This window comes from Numida meleagris, unplaced genomic scaffold (genome assembly GCF_002078875.1).
Source record: "Numida meleagris isolate 19003 breed g44 Domestic line unplaced genomic scaffold, NumMel1.0 unplaced_Scaffold250, whole genome shotgun sequence".
NCBI lineage: Eukaryota > Metazoa > Chordata > Aves > Galliformes > Numididae > Numida > Numida meleagris.
Window position 1 is genome coordinate 131884 of NW_018364306.1, and position 16400 is coordinate 148283.

Consider the following 16400-nt stretch of genomic DNA (forward strand, 5'->3'; position numbering starts at 1 on the left):
GGTGCAAGTAGGAGGGACAGCACCCTCCACCACCTCAGCAATGGGGCCACTCCAGGACCACAGAGGTGCTGCCTGGAACAGCTCGTGAAGGAGTCAGGCCCCTCTGCCAGGGCGCAGCAGCACAGCCAGTGAGAAGGAAGGTCCCATCCTGCCCGTAGCACCTTGGTTTAGCCAGGTATTTATGAATGAGAGCTAAGCACGGGATGGCAGAACTACAGGTTTGCCCCAGAAAACCTCCCTGGGCACGGTGCGTGGCACAGCACAGTGCAGCATGGCACTGCACGGCACAGCACTGGACAGCAGGGTGTGACACGGCATGGCAGCTCCCCGCAGCACTGCACCCCAGATGCCTCCAGACCCATCTCCTTGTCCCACACAACCCGGGCTGCTCCACACAGCCTGGTCAGCCACACTTGCACAGAGCATGGTTTTCCCCTCCCGCATCATTAAACCACTGCACCGGGTGCAGCTGCTCCGCGCAGAGCCTCAGCCGTGCTGCATCCTGCCAACAGCTCAGCACGAGGTGACCATCCCAGCACGCTCCTCCCGTGTGTAAAATGATGAAAGCCGGTTGGGTCCAGTCACTGTTTTCCAGAGAATACAGCCCAAACCTCTTCATCTGCTTCCAAATGAGCTTCCTGCATCGCAAGCACCCTGCGTGCTCCTCCCAGCACCCCCCCTGCTCCACCACCCACTCCTGGCACATTTCCTCCTTCCTTTTTTGGGCTCTCTCGTGCCTCCTGCTGCGTTCAATACCCACAAACCCATCCCCAGCAGCTGCTGCCAGACACCACGGCACCGCCAAGGAACATTTGCCACCTGCTCCCTGTACCCGCATCACGCAGCCCCTCCCTTCCTCACCCCCAGGGGACGCGGCGCGGTCCCACGCCGGGCACAGGCGGTGGTACTCACCCTGAGGCTGTTGTCCCTCTCCAGGACGATCACCCTCCTGTTGACGGTGTGCAGCAGCCGCTCCAGGATCAGCTGGACGTGCCTCTTCACCTTCACCTGCAAGGCACGGAGCGTCACGGCCGCAGCGGGTGGCACGGGGAGCGGGCGATGCTCATCTCCCCAGGTGACCCTGAGCCGGGCTGGGGGCACCCCTGGTGCCGCACGCTGCACCCCGGCCCCTGAGAGCTACAGGGAACTGGGGCCCATCGAGCGGGAGCTGCTCGCACAGGGAGCAGCCCCAGCACGGGTTCCTGCTCTGCCGCAGCTCTCTGCTAGAAACTGTGCTAACCTGCATGCTCTGTGGCCCGCAGGGCTCTGCAGAAGTTTTGCAGAGTTAACAGGGGTTTCTCTCCAGGTGGGCACAGGAGGAATCGTCCCCACGCTCTCGGCAGGGTGCTGCGGTGCTGCTGAGCAGCTCTGGCTCCTGCGAGGTGGCCGGGATGTGTAACACAGGGTGACCCCGAGGAAATGTCGGGGGTGGTGGCACTGGCAGTGTCAGCAGAGACCCCGAACTCACCATGGGGCACAGCACAGCCCGGGGCACGGAGTGTGTGTCCAACCCAGGCTCTGTGCCTCTGTGCTCAGAGCACAGAGAGCTGGGAAAGGGCGGAACCAGGGGAACCTTCAGCCAAGAATTCCACCTGCTGCTCTCCTGTGCGCAGCCCATGTCTCCTCCCGCACCAGGTGGCTCTGCTCACTCCTCCATCCACTCATCCTTCCCAAAACTCCCACTCAGCAGCTGCAAATCCCCACTGCTCCAACCGCATGCTGTACACTGAGACCCCGGAGTACAGAAATCCCAAGTGGCCCTTTGCACAGCAGGTCCCGTGCGAAAGGGGAGACCCCATCCCTTCAGCAGCCTCTCAGAATGCACTTGCATCCTCAGCCTGCACGTTTCATTTTGCATCTGACCGTGCCCACACCCACACAGGGATGCAGTGCAGTGTTTCACTGTTTCTGCTGCGTGCCCGAGTTCCACTTTCCAGAGCTGATGCACCGCTCCATTGTGGGACACATTGAGGGGGGTCACAGACACCTGGAGGGCACCCAGACACAGCCCAGGGTACGGCACAGGCACAGCTGCCAGTGTAGGAAAGCAGGCAGAGGCAGTGTCCTGCCGAGCTGGGGCACAGCTCTCTGTGCTGTCCCAAAATGTCGCAGGAACAGCTGCTCTGGGAGCTGCTGGTGTCCCCCGCTCAGACAAGGGCTTGCAGGGTGGCAGGGGACATGGCCCAACAGGGGCTGTGGGGTGGTGTGTAGTGAAAGCACAGGGCACAGCTGCACCCAAGGCATCAGCCCGGCACTCGCTGCAGCTGAGCAGAACCCGCCCAGGTTTTGTGGCTGTGGCATCCCGAGACCCAAAGCTCCCAGTGCACGGCCAGGCTGCCTTCTTCCACAGCCAGTGCCCAGCAGCACGGTCAGCCCAGCAGAGCGCGGAGTGCACTCGCAGCACCGCAGGTCCCAGGGCAGACAGTGCCGGAGGCGCAGGGGGGTCAGCCCTCACACCCACAGGAGTAGTGCTGGGGGCTGTTCGGGCACTGCGGTCCCATGGAGCAGCTTCTAGGCTGTCTGGGCAGGCAGAGCCCCGAGCAGCAGCAGCGGTCTCGTTCAGCCACACAGGTCAGAGAGCTACACCTCACCCGCAGCGCTTCGCTGAGGGAAATCAGAGGCGAGAGGTAAAGAAAACCTCGTGGAAAACAGGCCATGGCACAGAGCACTGCTGAGAGAGCATTGTCCTCGTACACATACCCACAGTGCCTGGGCAGGAGCCACAAGGACAGCCACGGTCACAGGCCTCCCTGCCGGGTGGGAATCAGCACTCCCCGGCTGTGCGCTGTCGTTTGTCCACTGCTTTGTGTTGCAGGTTCATGTCCTATCCTTCCTGAGCTCCTTCTTCCCAGGACCCAGCCCTGCTCCAGCATCCTGCTGCCCCTGCTTGGCCCCAGCCACGCCCTGTGCTCCAGCACCGAGTGGGCAGCGAGCACAGCAGGGCCAGGTGGGGCAGCTCGGGGTGTCCCGCGAGCATCAGAGCAGCCCCAGAGTCCACGAGCACCCCACGCACCACTTCAGAGCACCCCCTCTTGTGTGAAATTAGGCACCAAGGACACATGGTGCCCAAGCAGAGGTCTGTGCACGAGTCCTGCACTCCCAGCTGGGTGTGGGCGGTAAGGGCTCCCAGCTCAGCCCCATCTGTCACCACTGCAGGGAGGGTCCTCCATCCCCACAGCGGCACAGCTCCACGCACCGACCCCAGGTGACAGCCCCAGGCCTGCGCTGGGCAGGAGGTGCACAAGGCTTTCCCCAGCGCCTGGGCACCCAGATCCCCCCTGCAGAGCCCCGGGACCAGCACTCACCAGCTCCGAGTCACCGCGCTCCCTGTGCCGGTTCTCCTCCGCTCTCTGCAACAAACAGAGCTGGAAGTCAGCGCAAAGCCCGCAAGGACAGCACCACCCCAACAGAGCCACCCCAGGGACGAGCCGGTGGCCAGACACCAATTTCCAGGGTGAAGCCAGCACAGGGAGCGGGGCCCGGCAGGGCAGCTGGGCGGTACCTTCTGGGCCGTGTACAGCACCTCCAGGATGGTGCTGAGCAGCTCCACGCAGGCGTCCTCCTCCTCGCCCCTCTCGATCAGGTCCCGCAGGACGGGCACGGCCATGCGCAGCAGCAGGTCCCGGCACTCTGTGGGGCGGGCGGAGGCGTGGGGCTGGCGATGCGCACCCGCAGCTCCCCACACCCAGGGGGACTGAGAGCGCAGAGGGAGCGCACGGCGACTGGGCTGCAGCCTGCTCCGCTCCTGGGGCAGATCGTTCTGGAAAGGCTTGAAATCCTAATGGAAAGGCTCCGAGACTCTGCGCTGCTTCTCTGCTGAGGGTGCTTTGGGTTTGATTCAACAGATGGAGACTTTCTCACCCCAATGGCCCCCGGCTGCCAGGGCTCGGCCAGCACTGCCTCCACACCGGCACTGCTCGGCGTGTTGGGACAACCTCACACCCAAGCCCATCTCCCGGCGTTCTGGCAGCCCCTTCCTCCTTGCAGGCAAAACTTAACAAGCCTGCTCCTTTTTCAGCATCTATATGACTGGTAAGAGTATCAGTGGTTGGACCTGGTGGTCTTAAGGGCCTTCCCCAACCTCAGTGGTTCCACAGCTGCAAACAGCCTCCAGGCAGAGCTGGGAGCCGTGCAAGGCGTCCTTCCCGCTGGACAGTGAGCATCCCCTCCCCAAAATCACGGCTGCCATCTCTCTACACCCCTTTCCTCCCTCTAAGCCCGAGTTCCTTCTGCAACACAATGTGTTTGAAAACGGTTCTAGGAGCTCACGACCACGGCACGAGGCGACGCGTGGCTTTTGGCAGCAGCTCTGAGAGTTCACCTCCTGTGGACACAACCCAGCGAAGCGAGGGCAGGGGGGTGGGGGGACACGTCCCCGTGCTAAACCCGGCGCTGTCCCCAGCAGGGTGGGCCGGGCTGCACCCCAAGAACCCGCTCTGCTCTCACCGTAGGACTGGAAGACCTTGCTGTTGACGATGTCGGTCAGGGACTGCAGCTTCTGCCTCAGCAGGCGCTGCGGCTGCAGGTTGCCGATGAAGTCCCGCAGCAGGACCCTGCCATGCAGACAGGGGAATTAACGAGCATCCAGCAGCAGGCTGCCAGGACCCGCTCTGCAGCCCCCGAGCACCGCCGCCCCTTTTGTTTGGAGAAAACAACAGGAGAGCCCCGGGGACCGACTGATCCCTGCCGAAACCGAGCCAACCCCAACACGTCTGCACGGGGAAGGGTTTGAGGGGGGCGCTGCCCATCCTGGGGGCGGCTGGGCTGGGTGTCCCTGGGGGTGCGAGTGGGGCTGGGGCCGGGGACACCTACCCCAGCACAGAGGCGTCGAAGATCCCAAAGACATCCTCCAGGATGGAAGGCAGATACTTGAGGGCCGCCCCCTGCGGAGAGATGAGGGCTCTGACCGCGTGCCTGCGGGGCAGGGCGCATGGACAGAAGGACAGACAGACGGACACGGCACGGACAAGGCAGTGACCGCTATGCTGCCCATGCCCAGCAATGCACCCAAAATCACTGTGATGGCACCTGTGTCTCCTGTCAATAGCAGTCACTGCCTCCAGCCTCTGCTCTGAGGCCCAGAGGTGCCCCCAGCACCAGCAGAAGGCACACGGCCACTGCTCCCAGAGCCACCAGCACTCACAGCTCTGCCCACAAGGGATGCCCGTCCCCGCAGGACGCCTCTCCGCTCCTAATTGCTTTTTTTCCCCTTTCTCTACTGAGAAGATACATACTAAAAAGATTTAAAAGCTGTTATTTTAATGCATTCATACAACGCTAATTCTAAATCAGAACACTGTACAAAGCCAAACCGCTGCTGGTCTCGCGCATTGTGTCGGTTATCTCATTCAGTCACATTCACCGCTTCAGAAAAACGTCCCCTACATTTGATTTTTTCATTAACCTCCATGCTTAGCAAAGCTGGGCTGATTAACATGAATTTTTCTGCCACTCTTTAATTCTTCATTGATCTGTGATCGATGGGCGGCGAGTTCTGTCTGCCAGCACCGGGCATGGCCGAGGGGAAGGGGCTGTGTGCCATGGGGACAGGAATGGGGCATGGCCGAGGGGAAGGGGCTGTGTGCCATGGGGACCTGCCCGTGCCCGCAGTCTGCAGCTCTGTCCCACCCCAAATCTCAGCTGCCTGAGCTGCAGAGCAGAGCAGGGCTCTGGGAGCAGGGCCAGCCCAGCAGCGGTGGTGGTGCCTGGGGGCCCGGCTGCTCCCTGTCCCAGGAGCACACGGGTTTGTCCCTGGCCTCATCCCTTCCAATGCTCCTCGTCAGACCTAAATGAGGGTCCTTCCGTGGCACAGAGCAGTCAAAACAGCGCAAAACCCCAACGCCTGAAGCAGTCCAACAAAGGAGCGCTTCCTTCTCGGAGGAGGTGGCCTTCGGGGGAGCGCTGCAGCTAACGAGCTATTAGCAACGCTGCCCGCGCTGATCAGATAATTGCAGCTCTAACGACAGGAGTAGGCAGAGCTGCGATGCGCGTCAACCGCCGGCGGATCTCGGGCGGGGCTGGGGCTCTGCCCCGCGGCTGCGGCCGCGCGGAGGGGTCCCGGAGTTCGGAGTTCTCCCCTGGGAGACGGGCGGGGCTCGACGGGGTGCCTGCGATGGGGCCGTGGTGCCGAGCACCGCGCTGCGCCCCGGGTCAGGGCCGCCTTTGTCAGAAATATCCTCGCGCATACATACCCTAGGGTACTTATAAATACTCGCACGGAGCCGCGAGTTTTACTGCGGCAAAAGATCTCTTTGCGCTTCTCCCCGTCGCTCCCCTACTAACTCCCAGCTTTGGGTGAGCTGTCTCCCATGGGCGCGGAGCGGCGGCGCTGGCGTTGCCATAGCGCTGTCACCGTCCCCGGTCCCGCTGCCGTGCTTTTAGAGCTGCTCAGGTGCTCTCGCTGTCAGAGCCGCTCTCCCACCTTCGTTGCGCACCGAGGGGTCCCAGCGCTGCAGCACCCGGCGAACGCTCCGCGGTGCCCGGCAGGAACCCACCACCAGCGGCGCCCGCCCGCAGCCGGCGCGGGGCCGTGGCTGAGAGCAGCGCGAGAGAACGGGCGATCCCCCCCGCCCTCCCTATGGAAGCGCCGGCAGCCAAGGCAGCCGCGCTCACGGGGAAGCTCCGGTCCGCGGCACGGATCCCGCCGCGGAGCTCGGCCCCCGCCCGGGGAAGCGGACCCGGTGCGCGGAGCCAGCGGGAGCGGGGTGGGCACGGGGCCGAGCCTGAGCCCCAGCGCCCCGAGGGTCACCCGCGTTGGGGCGGCGCTGCCGGGACACCATCCCCAAATTGTTCTGCCCTGAAGCCGCGGCAGCACGAAGGTGCGCCGGGAAATACCATTTCTCGCCATCCTTCTAACGCAGGCAGCTCATCACACCCACAGAAGAGCTGCGCTGGCGCGGAAATACGGAAAAACGGCGGCACTGAGGCTGAGAGCCAGCGCCGGGCTGCAGGCAGCGCTCACCCGGACATCGGCGCGCAGCGGGGCACCCGCAGCCGCACACAGCGCATCGCCCCCGGGAGCCAGCACAGCCCCCCGGGGCGGAGCACGCCCTGATGTCCCCGCTGACAGCCCCGGGCCGTGCACTCGCAGAGCCCGGCTGCAGCAGGATCGCTGCCGTCCCCGCTGAGCTCTTGGGGTGGGTGCGTGGTGCCCGGCGCCCGCCTGCTCCCCACAGCCGCGTCCTGCCGCTCTCATCGCCTCTGTCCCCGACCTGAGCCAGAGCTCAGCCGCGGGGATGTAGTGTCCCAAGGCAAAGGCGGGGGTTGTCCTCCAGGGCACCGTGGCACGGAGCCTCTACAGGGCAACGGGACCGCGGTGGGAACGAGGAGGGTGACCCGTGGTTGGATGCGATGAGGGGATGAGGAGGGACAGCCCCCTTCCTCATGAGGACTGCTTTTGTTATCAATCCTCAAACGACGTGCTTTAAAACGTGAGTTAATTTGTACGGCGTTATCTAAGAATGCCACGAAGCAATGCAACGCAGAAACCACAGAATGAGGACAGAAACAGCAGCAAAACGAAGGGAGAGGCCGCGCTGCCCCGGCCAGGAGCAGGTCTGCAGGAGGGAGCTGCAGCTCGCCCCTGGCTGCAGCACCATGCACCCGGCTGGGCACACTGTCCATCCATCCATCCATCCATCCATCCATCTGTCCATCCATCCATCCCCCAACCTGGGACCAGAGCCAGAGCCCCCCGCCGTACCTGGGACAGCAGCGTGGGCCCCTCCAATGGGGACTTCATCAGCTGGTTCAGGGTCTGGAAGAGCCGCTGCAGCGAGCGCTGGAACTCGGCCGTCTCCTTCCCCTCGTAGAGCCTGCAACAGCCAAGGCTTGCCCCGTGCCACTGCATTGCCACCGCCACCCTCACCGTGCACACTGAGCCCCGGCCCCGAGGGCCACATCTCTGCCGTTCTGAACAGCCCCAGGGATGGGGGCTCCACCAGCTTCTCCCACCTCAGCTGGAAACCTGAGCCCTGCAACCCGGGCACCTTGCAGAGCCCACCTGCAGAACAGACCCATGCATAGAGAATTGTTAGCCATGGGCTGTGAGCTCACGAGAAGGCTCCGGGCAGACCTGATAGCGGCCTGCCAGTGTCTGAGGGGGTGGTAAGAAAGGAGGGGACAGACCCTCTGGTGATAGGGCAGGGGGAAAGCATTTCAGGCTAAAAGAGGGTATATGCTGATTCATTATAAGGAAAAAGTCTTTCACAGTGAGGCTGGTGAGGCACTGCAGTGGTTGCCCAGAGAGGCGGTGGTGCCCCATCCCTGCAAACCCCCAAGGTCAGGGGATGGGGCTCTGGGCACTGATGGAGCTGTGGGTGTCCCTGCTGGATGTCCCTGACCAGATGGCCTCTAAGGGTCCTTTCCAACTCAAACCCTTCCTTGCTTCTACGAGGGTCCCTGACCCATGGGCTCGGAGCACCTTGCCATGAGCCTTGGCAGCAGCAGGACCCACCACGTCGCCCAGCAGCGGCACTGCGGCCGCTGCCTGGTTCTGGCTGCAGCAGATGTCACCAAACAGACACAGCAACCTGCAGTAACTCATTGTAATTACAACCTAATTCCTTTCAATTACAAACTGTGTACAAAATTTAGCACCGTTTAAAGAATTTGGGAGATCTGAAGAGCCCATGTTATTCCACTGCTAAGATCGCAAAGATAAAGGGAAGATGAATAAAAACTACATGTCTTCAGGGATGCCTCTATTTTAACGCTAACTAATTCATACAGCTGTTTGCAAATGCTCCTTAGAATTAATTTGCTTTGCCGGAAGCCTTATGAGCTGGGGATTTGCCCTCTCCTTCCACTCAAAGCAAAGGGGTGGGTTCCTCTGTATGATGGAGCCATGGGGCTGCAGCCACCCCCATCTGCAGCCACCTCCATCTGCAACCACCCCATCTGCAGCCACCCCCATCTGCAGCCACCCCCATCTGCAGCCACCCCCATCTGCAGCCACCCCCATCTGCAGCCACCCCCATCTGCAGCCACCCCCATCTGCAGCCACCCCCATCTGCAGCCACCCCCATCTGCAGCCACCCCCATCTGCAACCACCTCCAGCTGCAACCACCTCCAGCTGCAACCACCTCCACCTGCAGCCACCTCCATCTGCAGCCACCCCCATCTGCAGCCACCTTCAGCTGCAGCCACCTCCATCTGCAGCCACCTCCATCTGCAGCTATCTCCGTCTGCAGCCACCCTGAGCTGCAACTACCTCCAGCACTGCTGCTTTGCACAGGGCCCCTCATCTCCAGCACTGCTCTGAGCAGGGCACATCCCCTCTGTTCTCTACTGGGGAGGCTTAGCTTTTGGTGCCCCATACCTGGCATGAAACAGGAACAGAACCTGCCCTTCCTGGTAACTGCCTGACAGTGCTCACAGAAGTTTCCCCCACCGATGTTTCTGTGTCCCCACGTGCACACCGGGCTGGGGGTGTTGTCTGTCCCAGTGCAATCCAAGGGGGTGAGAATGAGAACACAGCACCCACAGGGTACAAAGGGCACCAGGTCCTGGACAGACCTGGAGGTCCCCGCTTTGAGCACCCGTCTCCTGAGCAGCACCATGAGGGCGTGGGGCCACACAGCCCCTCGTGCCGCCTGCACAGAGCTGTGCTTTGCATGGGGGATGAGTTGCTGGGATGAGGACACTGGGGGCTGTCTCCCAGCTCCTGGGGTGGGCAGCAGCAAGGGCAGGGGGTGTGCGCTAGGCTGCCAGGCCCTGAGCTGCGCCGGCTGCCCGGGGAGCATCACTGTCTGCAGCAGGGAGGTTTGTAAGAGCGCATTGACAAAAGCCATCTGTCAGGAGCGGCGGAAGCAGAGCCAACGCCGCCCTGGGGCAGGAGTTTACTTCTGACCTCTGCGTGTCCCTTCTGGCCCTACTCTACACGATGCTGTGATTTACACACACGAGAGGAGATGTTATTTCCCGAGGCCGCCGCAGCGGGAGCCGCACCGAGCACCGCAGGGCAGAGTGGGGCCGCAGCCCTGGGGGGTGCACGCTCTGCGCCCCACACCAGCACACAGCACCGTGATCGTGGGCACCACGTGCCAACTCTCGCGGGCAGCAGATCCGATCCAGCAGGGATTAATCCGACAGCCACCCAGCTGCAGGCACGCTCCTCACTGACGCCGACCCGCTGCCTCGCTGCCATTGTGCTTGGCAAGCACGGCGAGGTGCTTCACCCAGCGCGGCGGCTTTGAGAGCCCACGTCCTCCCGCAGCGCCGCGCCTCGGCCCCCCCACCCCGGGCACAGACAGCGCTGCTGGCACCGGCACCGGCAGCAGCAGGAGGGAGCCCTGCACGTGGCAGAGAAGGGGCAGAGACCTCCACAGGTGGAGAGACAGCAGTGCGGAGCACGGCCAAGGACCGGCGGACACGGCAGCGCCCGGAGCCGTGGGTACCACCCTCAGGTGTGCACCCGCAGTGCACAGACCCCGCGGGACCCTCCCCGCTCCCCCCAGCCCCATCTCCGCACACGTGGCACTTACTGGGCAAAGAGGTGCCGGGAGCGGACGATGAACTTGAAGATGTACTCCAGGGCCTTGAAGGTGCGCAGGAGGGGCTCGCAGGGCTCCCCCCGGCTCGCCTGCTCCACGTACTGCGTCAGCACCGCGATCAGCTTCCTATGGGACGGGGATGCGTGAGGACAGCGTGGCACTTCCTTGCCGTGCGGGCCCGGCGCTGTGCCCCGCTGCAGCTCCTGCCCCTGGGTCCCTGCTCCAGCCCTGGTGCCCCATACGCACTTGTAGGCGAGTGTGGCACTGAAGTGCTGGCGGATGTATGCCTCCAGGACAGCGTTGAAGTGCTGGAACTTCCTGTCAGCCACCAGCCCCACGATGAACACCTGGGGAGAGGCCGTGCAGCTCAGCACGGGGCATTGCCAGGTGCCCCTGGGCACCAGCACACGGACACAGGGCGGGACCTGGGCACAAGGTGGGCACCCAGGTCGGGTCCTTTGCCGAAAGCTCAGCTGGGAAACAGATCCTGCTTACCAGGGCATCAAAGATGAGCATGTCATAGACGTCAGTGTCCGCGTTCTCCATCATGATGGAGAACAAAGCATCCAACGTGTCCTGGAGGAACTGCAGGGAGGAGATGGCAGTGAAGAAGGCTCCAGCGCTCACGGCACCGTGAGGAGGAGGTACCTCCAGCACAGAGCTGCTGCTGTCCCGTCACAGCTTTTCTCCTTCAGAGGTGTCCAGCCCATTTCCAGGACACGTTTCCCCCCTCCTGACTGGGGCCCAGCCCAGCTGGCCGCCCGCTGTGTGCCAGCAGCCCCTCTCCTACCTTGATGACCTCCCCTCCATCCACATGCATCAGCTTCTGCAGGTTCCCTGCCAGCAGGCTGGGCTTGGCCCGCCACTTCAGCAGCCCCAGCAAGTTCACTGCAGGGAGGAAGGAGAGGTCAGCACAGGCTTTGTGCACACCCAGGCTCCGCATCAGGGACCCCAGGCTCCGCATCAGGGACCCTGGGCACCGTTCTGCCCTAGGCGGCGCCCTGCTGGGGACGAGATGCAGTTCCTCATGCACCACAAGGACAGGGAGAGCCATGGGTGGGGGCCAGCTGTGCCTGCACCTAACACTGTGCACAGCACCAAAGGACGCAGGGGGATGGAGCAGCCACCCCGCACATCCTACCCCCAACCCTAGCCCTAACTCTAACCCAAACATCAGCCCTAATCCTAACCCTAACCTCAGCCCTAACCCTTTGTGCTCTGCAGCTGGGCCACCTGTGGCAGCACCCCTCTGGGGGCACCTTGCCCCCCACGGGCTCTGCCGCAGGGTGGGTGGGGGCCCCACAGCCCTCCCAGAGCCTGCACCCTGCACCCTGCAGCTCACTTCTGCATAAGAAGAACCCTGAGCAAAAGAGGAAGTGTGCGGCTGCCTCCAACTCCTCCGTATGAGGGGGGGTCCAGACCCCCAGCGGGGCTGCGGGCAAACGACACGGGAGACCTCACCCCTGGTGCTTGCAGGGATGTAAAGCATCGCTCCAACGCCGTGCAGCCCACAGGGACCACAGCATCATCCCAGCTCAGTGCGCTGCAGTGGTGAGGAGATGGCTGCAGCTGCCATGCGTGCAGCGCACGACCCTGAGTGTAGAGGCTGCTCAGCACAGAAACCTCCTGACTTCGCTCCCACAGAAACATAACACCCCACTGGCTGAAGGATGAGTGCTGCAGGGGCTGTTCTCACGCTGCAGGAAGAGAATGAGCTGAACTGCAGCAGCCCCAAACCCCACTCGCGCTGAACCATACCGGTCCCAAACCCAACTGGTGCAGCAGCACTGAGTCACCGAGCACTGGGAGCCCCACTGCGGTGTCCCCAGCTGCGTCACTGCGTGCAGCACACACAGAGCTGAGCGCTCCCACACACCAGCCCTGCATGGGAGGCACTGTGGTGTGGGAGCAAAGCATCGGGCGCTGCTCCAGCCGTGCTCCTCTGCATGGACCGAGTGCCCACAGGGTCCATCTGCTGCCAGTGCTCCTGCACAGCTTTAACCCGTGTCTGTGTGTCTGTGCCCCCTGGGGAGGGACGGGCTGCTGCTCCTGCTGCTGACACATGCAATGACATGGCACAGAGCACTGGCACCCCAACATGGCACCTAGCACTGGCACACGGCACAGAGCACTGGCACCACCACATGGCACGGGGCACAGCCCTGGCTGCTCCCTCGGCTGCACAGCCCCCAAAGCGAGCCCTGGTGAGGGCACAGTGCGGCTCCCTCAGCCCTTGGAGCAGACACCCTGCACTGCCCACCAGGTTCTGTTTGCTTTGGATGCGCACGTGGAGCTGCTGGCCTAGTTGCCAGCACTCGGCCAAGGCTGCCCGCACCTCTTTGTGCTGCTGCATCCCAAACCATTTTGTACGAGGCAGAAACCCTCCCTAAATGCTGACGTGTCTGTGCTCAGAGGGCACGCGCGCTGACTTCGGTGCACTGAGCAAAGGACCACCAGGGCTGAGAGCTGCAGCTCGGCAGCAACAGAGAGCGAGCGCTTCAAAACACGGCATCCCTGTTCCCACCGTGATTTCAGAGGAGGTCGCGCAGCGTTCGGCAGCAGCACTCAGCAGCTCCTTCCAGCTCCCAGACTGGAGGCAGCCGCTCGGCTCCCTCAGGGGTGTGAGCAGATTAATCACCATCTGCAGGGGCTTGCGCGGGCCAAGAAGCTGCTCGCTGCCTGAGGCCGCCGGCAGGGCTGGGCTCAGCACGGTGCGTGCCGCTACCTGCAGCCTGCTGCTCCCTGCTCTGGCTGCCCTGCCTTGGAAAAGCAATCCGCCGCTGACTCAGGAGGGCTCAGGAGAGCGATAAGCAAAAAGACAACCTCGATAAAAACAAAACGAGCAGCGCTGAGCCTCAGCCCCGAGCCTTCGGCAGCGCGCAGAGCCGGCAGCGAGCGGTGCCACGTGGCGAGGATGGCAACCACAGGGAGAGATGCGGCCACCGCGGGCAGCACCCACCTGGGACACAGCAGCCCCAGAGCCACGGGAACCCAGGGCCCTGCAGCAGCTCGGGGGTTGCAGTTTCCCTCCAGAGCACTGGGGATGTCAAAGCAGGATGTCAGCGCTCAGCGCTTCTGCTTTCCCCGCGCTCTTGGTTCTGCAGCATCCCCACAGCTGCTGGTGACAGCAGTGAGCATCGTGCTGTGCCCAGCCCCAACCCCAGCCCCCCTCAGGGCTCCAGCACTCCCCGTGTCCTGGCTGTAAATCACTCTGCAGCACTGCTCCCTTGTAACAAGGGGATAACAGCAGCCCTCTTCCTAATCAGCCCCTGCGGATAGAGGCGTGCAAGCTGTATTTATTCCATCTCTTTGGGAACGAGAGCAGGCCCGGTCCTGCTCCCTGCCCCTGAGGACACGTGGTCGGCTCAGGCAGAAGAGCCAGACAGAGCCCTCCCCAGGACGGCATCGCTATGGGTCACAGGCAGGTGGGGGCAGGTGGGGATGGCCAGGGCTGGCAGGGTCAGTGCACAGGGACTGATGTGCTCAGCACAGGGACACACAGCCGGGCTGTGGGGCATAGCTATGCACCATCCCATCCCCTGGCACCAGCGGCCCATCAGAGCACAGTGCCTGCTCAACACCTGGTGCAATGACCTGGGGCGCTCACTGCTGTAATTCCTACAGAATTTGCTCTTCAAGGCGTCTCCTATTTTCAGGTGTTGCAATGCTCCTGCTGACGCAGCAGGGCTGCACGCTCAGCTACACGCATCGCCCTTCAGAGCCCACTGCCAGCAGCACGGCCAGCAACGCGCCCCGGGCAGCACTCACCGTTCTGGGTCAGCTTTGTGGAGCAGACGAGCGTGGAGATCTGGAAGCTGTCCCGTGCCGACACGGCCAGGCCCGACGCGCTCCCACCCACACGGAACGAGGACCCGGAGAGGATCCGGGGCTCCGAGGGGCTCCTGGTGGAGGGCAGCCCCAGGTACGAGCCCGCATCCTCCAGCTTCCTGCTGTCCCCCTGCAACACAGCACGGCTCACACACATGCACGTGACTGGGGAACATGGAAGGCGCGGGGTGGCTGCATGTGCTGCGGTGGCTGCGGGGCAAGGGAACAAGCAGAGCTGCAAGCGAGCAGGTATCCCCAGTGCAGGAAGCAAGAGGTCTGTGGCTCCTGGCTCTGAGGCATCGCTGCGGCCTGGAATCAGCACGCTGAGGGCTCCTCTGAGCTTAACTTGCACAGAGCATTTCACAAAGCTGCATCCTACACAGCTCCACAGGGACTTGTGTGCGGGGGGAGGCGGCCACGTCCTGGCCGGTGCAGCTGGGGGACACAGCGCGGGTGGGAGCACGTGGGGAGAGGTCGGCAGCTCAGGGAGAGGGCAGCAGTGAGGGCTGCGGGGCTGGAGCAGCAATGCATGATGGATGAGTCGTGTCCATGAGCCGCACCACGAGGGCAGGCACGCAGCCGGGTCCCTGCGTGGGTGGCACAGGCTGGGGACCCGCTGCTGTCACCGCTACCCGCCCTAAAGACACGGCCCAGGAGAGCCACCAGCCCGGGGGGACCACGGAGCCCCACTCATCCCTGTCCCCAGGAACACTGCTGCCCGGAGCTCTGAACACAGCTCAGCAACGAGCATTTGTCTTTACCCCAACCACTTCTCTTCTGTTGAAGGTCAAAGATTGCAGAACTCTTGGTTCGCTTTTCCCCTCGGCGCGTAAGCGCCCGCACGCAGCTGCCTGCCAGAGGCCTGAGGAGCTGCGAGGATGGAGTTCACGCTCCTCTGGCAAACAAAGATAAAGATGAAATATCTCCTGCCTGCCAGAGCCCGGCCCCGCTGCTTGCCGGGAGGAGCAGAAAGCCGCAGGATCGGGCGGGCAGCATGGAGCACGGCAACGCTGCGTGGAGGCTGCGGATCTGCTGAACGCGGCGGGGTCAGCAAGGGCAGCAGCAACTCTTTGAAAAGCAGAAAGTGCACGCAGCAGGGAGATGTGCAAGGCTTTGCTCTGCTCCAGGACGCCCTGAAGGCAGCCGGTGCCGCTCTGCGTGGGGATGTGGCACAGGGCAGGCCCCAGGAGAGCCACGGAGCACGGCTGCAGCAGTATTTAATGAATTCGGGTGCTTTGCCCCAGTACTGTGCAGAGGAAGGATGAGATAACAGGTCTTAAATGCATTTTTCTTCTGGGGAAGAAAAGCACCGCTCTCTGTCACCACGCCGGGCACGGCAGCTCGCTGCAGGGAGACCAGGCATCAGCAAAATGATGAATGAGGGTCGAGAAGGGCAGCACCGGGCCAGAGATCTGGGCAGGCTGCAGGCAGCACACGGCTGCTTGGGATGGACGGGAGGACAGGTGGGAGCTGCACAGGCAGCCGGGCAGTGACGTGCAGATGTGGGCAGCACTGCAGCAGTGAGAGCGGTGCCAGGGGCACAGTGCAGCCACACTGTGGGGGTGCTGGGTGCCTGCTGCCAGGGCCCCGTCGCAGCAGGAGGAGCGCTGAGACACTGGGGCTGCTCACGGGAAGGGACAGGGGTATGAGGACGGAGAGGAGGAACCCCTCCATTGTGCAGACAGCGATGGGGAGGGCTGGCTAAAGCTGCACAGCGATGGCAGCTGAGTGTCCCCAAACCTCTGGGACCTGTGTGGGGAACCGGGTCCACCCAGAGTGGTGGCAGCGACCTCCAGGAATAGCGGTAAAACCATGGAAAACTTCAGCTAAGTGCCGGAGCAGCCGGGGGCTGGGAGAGGGAATCACCTCCCGTGGCAGATGGAGGCGGTGGCATGGGGATGTGTGGGGCAGGAGCCCAGGGAGCAGCCCCCCCGCTCTCCACGGCCACGACCGAGCTCAGCTCCCATCACACAGCGCAGGAGAGCACCGGCCGCGTGCGTAACCAGCTGCGCTGCTCTAACCAACAGCGAGCGCTCCCTCCTCGCATTTCCTCTGTGCTCTCTCAGAATCAAAACAGG

The 16400-nt window shown here is 63.1% G+C and overlaps 1 protein-coding gene across 1 annotated transcript in view; it reads right to left on the bottom strand.

Annotated features, from left to right (window-relative positions):
• Positions 1–16400, bottom strand: part of LOC110390922 (dedicator of cytokinesis protein 2-like) — a 52590-nt gene that overhangs the window by 27366 nt on the left and 8824 nt on the right. The window contains exons 18-28 of the mRNA XM_021382513.1: positions 14263–14452; positions 11285–11382; positions 10990–11079; positions 10741–10841; positions 10486–10620; positions 7703–7814; positions 4813–4883; positions 4447–4553; positions 3503–3630; positions 3306–3350; positions 913–1008 (exon numbers count right to left, since the gene is read on the bottom strand). Of these exons, the coding sequence (XP_021238188.1) occupies positions 913–1008; positions 3306–3350; positions 3503–3630; positions 4447–4553; positions 4813–4883; positions 7703–7814; positions 10486–10620; positions 10741–10841; positions 10990–11079; positions 11285–11382; positions 14263–14452 (1173 nt within the window). The remainder of the gene's footprint in view (positions 1–912; positions 1009–3305; positions 3351–3502; positions 3631–4446; positions 4554–4812; positions 4884–7702; positions 7815–10485; positions 10621–10740; positions 10842–10989; positions 11080–11284; positions 11383–14262; positions 14453–16400) is intronic.